This window comes from Dioscorea cayenensis, unplaced genomic scaffold (genome assembly GCF_009730915.1).
Source record: "Dioscorea cayenensis subsp. rotundata cultivar TDr96_F1 unplaced genomic scaffold, TDr96_F1_v2_PseudoChromosome.rev07_lg8_w22 25.fasta BLBR01001718.1, whole genome shotgun sequence".
Taxonomy (NCBI): domain Eukaryota; kingdom Viridiplantae; phylum Streptophyta; class Magnoliopsida; order Dioscoreales; family Dioscoreaceae; genus Dioscorea; species Dioscorea cayenensis.
This window is the reverse complement of record NW_024088109.1, coordinates 43,175-46,863: the sequence shown is the minus strand read 5'-3', so window position 1 is coordinate 46,863 and position 3,689 is coordinate 43,175. Positions and strand designations below refer to the sequence as shown.

The 3,689-nt window shown below is 35.9% G+C and overlaps 1 protein-coding gene across 1 annotated transcript; it reads left to right on the top strand.

Annotated features, from left to right (window-relative positions):
- The first annotated feature begins 550 nt into the window (after nucleotides 1-550).
- On the top strand, nucleotides 551-2,988 carry LOC120256915 (PTI1-like tyrosine-protein kinase 3). The gene is given in 9 exon segments (XM_039264581.1): nucleotides 551-683; nucleotides 820-897; nucleotides 900-973; nucleotides 975-1,064; nucleotides 1,066-1,089; nucleotides 1,610-1,652; nucleotides 1,655-1,749; nucleotides 2,266-2,352; nucleotides 2,458-2,988. Coding segments are annotated over 9 exon segments (756 nt in total). The 5' UTR covers nucleotides 551-562; the 3' UTR covers nucleotides 2,602-2,988.
- Nucleotides 2,989-3,689: the final 701 nt, after the last annotated feature.

The following is a 3,689-nucleotide window of genomic DNA, read 5'->3' as shown; positions in this document are numbered from 1 at the left end:
TCAGTAGATGGACATCTAGTTTATTATTATTAGTCTCAATGGACCACTAGAAAGTTCTAACTTCACCATCAATTCGTCAAAGTCGGATCTACCAAATTAATTCATAAATGATGTTTTCATATCACACACGGAATCTCTGAGTGTAGTAAGGCATTGCTGATGTTGCTCTTTGTTCATATCTGGTCAAGGGTACAAAAGGCTCAAAACTTCCATCTGCAGCCAAAATGAGCTCTCAAAGGCACCACCTCCTATTGAAGTGCCCGCATTGTCTCTCTTTGGATGAACTGAAGGAAAAGACCCGGACAATTTTAGCCCTCAAAAACTCATGGTTGAGTGTGAAGGCTCTTATGGGAGAGTATATTATGCGCGGTTTTAGAAGAAGGGAGCAGGTGGGCCTCATAAAAGCTTTGGTGCATCATCGGAACCCGGAACAATACTGAGTTTCTGTGACTCAGGTACGCAGTGACTTTTACCAAATCTATTCCTGTATATTTTACGTCAGATCATGGATGGGTTTTGGACTATTGATCGGAGTGCCCTTATGGTCTTTATTCAGGTGTCAATGGTCTCAAGATTAAAGCATGATAATTTTGTTGAACTGCTGGGTTACTCTGTTGAAGGAAACATGAGGCTATTGGCTTATGAGTTTGCCACGATGGGCTCGCTACATGATGTTTTGCATGGTTAATATGATGCTTGCCATTTTTGTTCCATAGTTTTGTTATTTTTCCACAATAATATTTTGTCATATGTTATTTTTGTTTTAAGCTGTCATAACCTTTACTTGTTTGTATGCTTGTTTATTTGGTGAAACTGCAGGTAGGAAAGGAGTGCAAGGTGCACAACCTGGACCTGTACTCAGCTGGATGCAGCGCGTGAGAGTTGCCATTGATGCTGCAAAGGGTTAGAGTACCTTCATGAGAAGGTTCAACCTTCGATAATACATAGAGATATCAGGTCAAGCAATGTTCTTTTTGTTTGAGGACTTCAAAGCAAAGATTGCAGACTTCAATCTTTCAAATCAGGCTCCTGACATGGCTGCTCGTCTCCATTCAACTCGAGTGATTGGGAACTTTCGGTTACCATGTCGCCAGAGTAAGTATAATTTAGATTCCAGTACTATTTATATCCTTTTTTCCCGGATGTGGTAATTTGTTATTCCATAGTTTTGTTTTTCTTTGGTTGTAAGCAATGTGTAGCTGCTGTCAAATTACTAATTTTCTTTCCCTAGCTAATGCTACATTATAAGAAGAGAAATAGTACTGCAACGCTTTGTTTTCACCTATCCGCTTTAAATACCTGAAATGATATGTCAACCTGAATTTTTGTGTCTTTCTTTTAATAATTTATATAGGACCACAATATCTCATCTGTGTTGCCTTGCTGTCCAAATTTTTGCTTCTCTTGGTTTTGTCAAGCATGTGTGTAGACAATACTAAAGCTGGAGAATACCTTATGTTCAAAGAATTGAGTGAATACAAACCATGCCATGGTTGTGTGGAGTTAAATCTTTTGAAAGGCAATCAAGACCTATATTGATTTAGAAGTTGTCTAGCTTCCTCTTTTTGCTGCAACAACATACTTAGTTTCGCAATGTTTTAAACTTGAGTGCAGATATGCGATGACTGGTCAGCTGACACAGAAAAGTGATGTCCTAGCTTTGGTGTTGCTCTTTTGGAGCTGCTAACAGGCAGGAGTAGACCAGTGGACCATACAATGCCTAGAGGCCAGCAGAGCTTAGTCACTTGGGTGAGTTCAACAGCAGATGTTCCTGTCTTATTTACCCTTTTTTAATTTATATATATATTGACGGTAGGATTATAGTTTTTATGAAAATTAATTTAGGAGTGCCATCTATCTGCCTATAGTCACATAATATGATATGTCACATGAGATGCCAGCTTATGTGGTGTTGTTGATCTTCATTGCTCGGAAAAGAGCAGCACATAGGTGCTCATTTTTCTATGGCATGCCTTGCAATTGAAGTGTATATTGCTTTGACAACTAAGTGTTTAATGATTAAATGATTGCTCCTATTGGAAAAGATAAAACCTATGAGAACTTTATAGCCCAAGGGACACCAGTGTTTGATCAGCATGCACAAATGAATGATTTTGCTGGAGGACATTTATTAATTGACATTTGTTTTTCAAAATAGGATAGGTAAAAAGCAATATTATCAATTGAAGTAGTGAGGCCTTTTATGATATCAACTGTCACATTTATCCAACTTATTATTTTTTTATATTTTTTAAATTTAATTAGGCAACTCCAAGACTGAGTGAGGACAAGGTCAAACAATGTGTAGATCCAAGGCTGAAGGGAGAATATCCGCCGAAAGGGGTTGCAAAGGTCCTTCTTGCATACCATCTTATTTGATGTCTTCTTTCTTTCATCCTTCCCTTCTTTCCTTTCCCTGGTGATCAATGACAAATTTATTATCTTTCCTCGTAACAGCTCGCAGCAGTGGCAGCTCTCTGTGTCCAATACGAATCCGAGTTCAGGCCGAATATGAGCATTGTCGTCAAGGCTCTCACACCTCTTCTTTCACAACCGAAGCCTGCTCCACCCGCCGAGGCTCCCTCTCCTACTGAACTCTAAATATGGTGCGCGCTTCTCCGTCGTTTGTTAACAAAGGTTCTGCAATTCCTTGATTGTAGGCATCATCATCATCATCATCATCTTCCACTCTTTTTCATATTCCTAATCCTCAGATTGCTTTTGGCTCCTTAACTGACATTTGAGGCACAAGTGAATCATCCTTTTGATGAGGGACCTTTGCTATTTATTGTATATTTTGTCTGCTTGAAATGTTTGTGATTAAATTCATTCCTCTGTTTCTGCTGATGATATGATATGAAGTGACGTCTTTTTATTTGTAATCGTCTGAAGCTTCTACTTGTTTTACCTTTTTAACTGCTGTACTGCAAGAACAGATGTCAATGTGGCTTGTAATTACATTTATTTTAATCTTTTTTTATTGATAAATTTGGTGTTGATGATAATAATAATGTTCAGGAGTCTGTCTAGTGGAAAATTTATTTAAAAAGTTATTAAAATATATTATACTTTTTGTTTTTTTTCTTCTTTGTTTTTATCTCAAAAGATAATTAATGAGAAGAGGATGTATCATAGTCTTTTCTTTTTATAAATTTTTTTTATTAAATTTTTTTTTGTTGATTATGTATATAAATAAATAAAATAATTTCCAAAAATATCTAAGCAAACCGATTCATTTCATTCGTGGTCATAATGTTTACATTTTATAACGATGTGACTAGAATTTTTTTTTTAATAATACAAAAATTATTTAACTTTTCTCTGATTGTATCTGGTTGTTTTCGGTGAGTCTGCTAATGTGGCAGTGACATAGCGATGATGTGGTGTCGGAAACAGTTTTAAAACAAGCCATTATGGAAACAACCTTAAAACAAGCCATTATAGCTCCGGATGCAACGGGAGAAAAATTAAATTTTTTTTTATATTACAAAAAAAAATTTTATAACCACAATATTATAAATATTAATATTTGTGCTCATGTGTGAAATAAACCCAAGCAAACGGAGAGATAGTACATCCTGACCCTGATTTTTATTTCTCATTTTACCGAAGATTATGACTTAAAAAATTGTTATTAAAAATCTGTCTTACTTTTATTAATTTTGAAAATCCCATCAACAATCCTTATG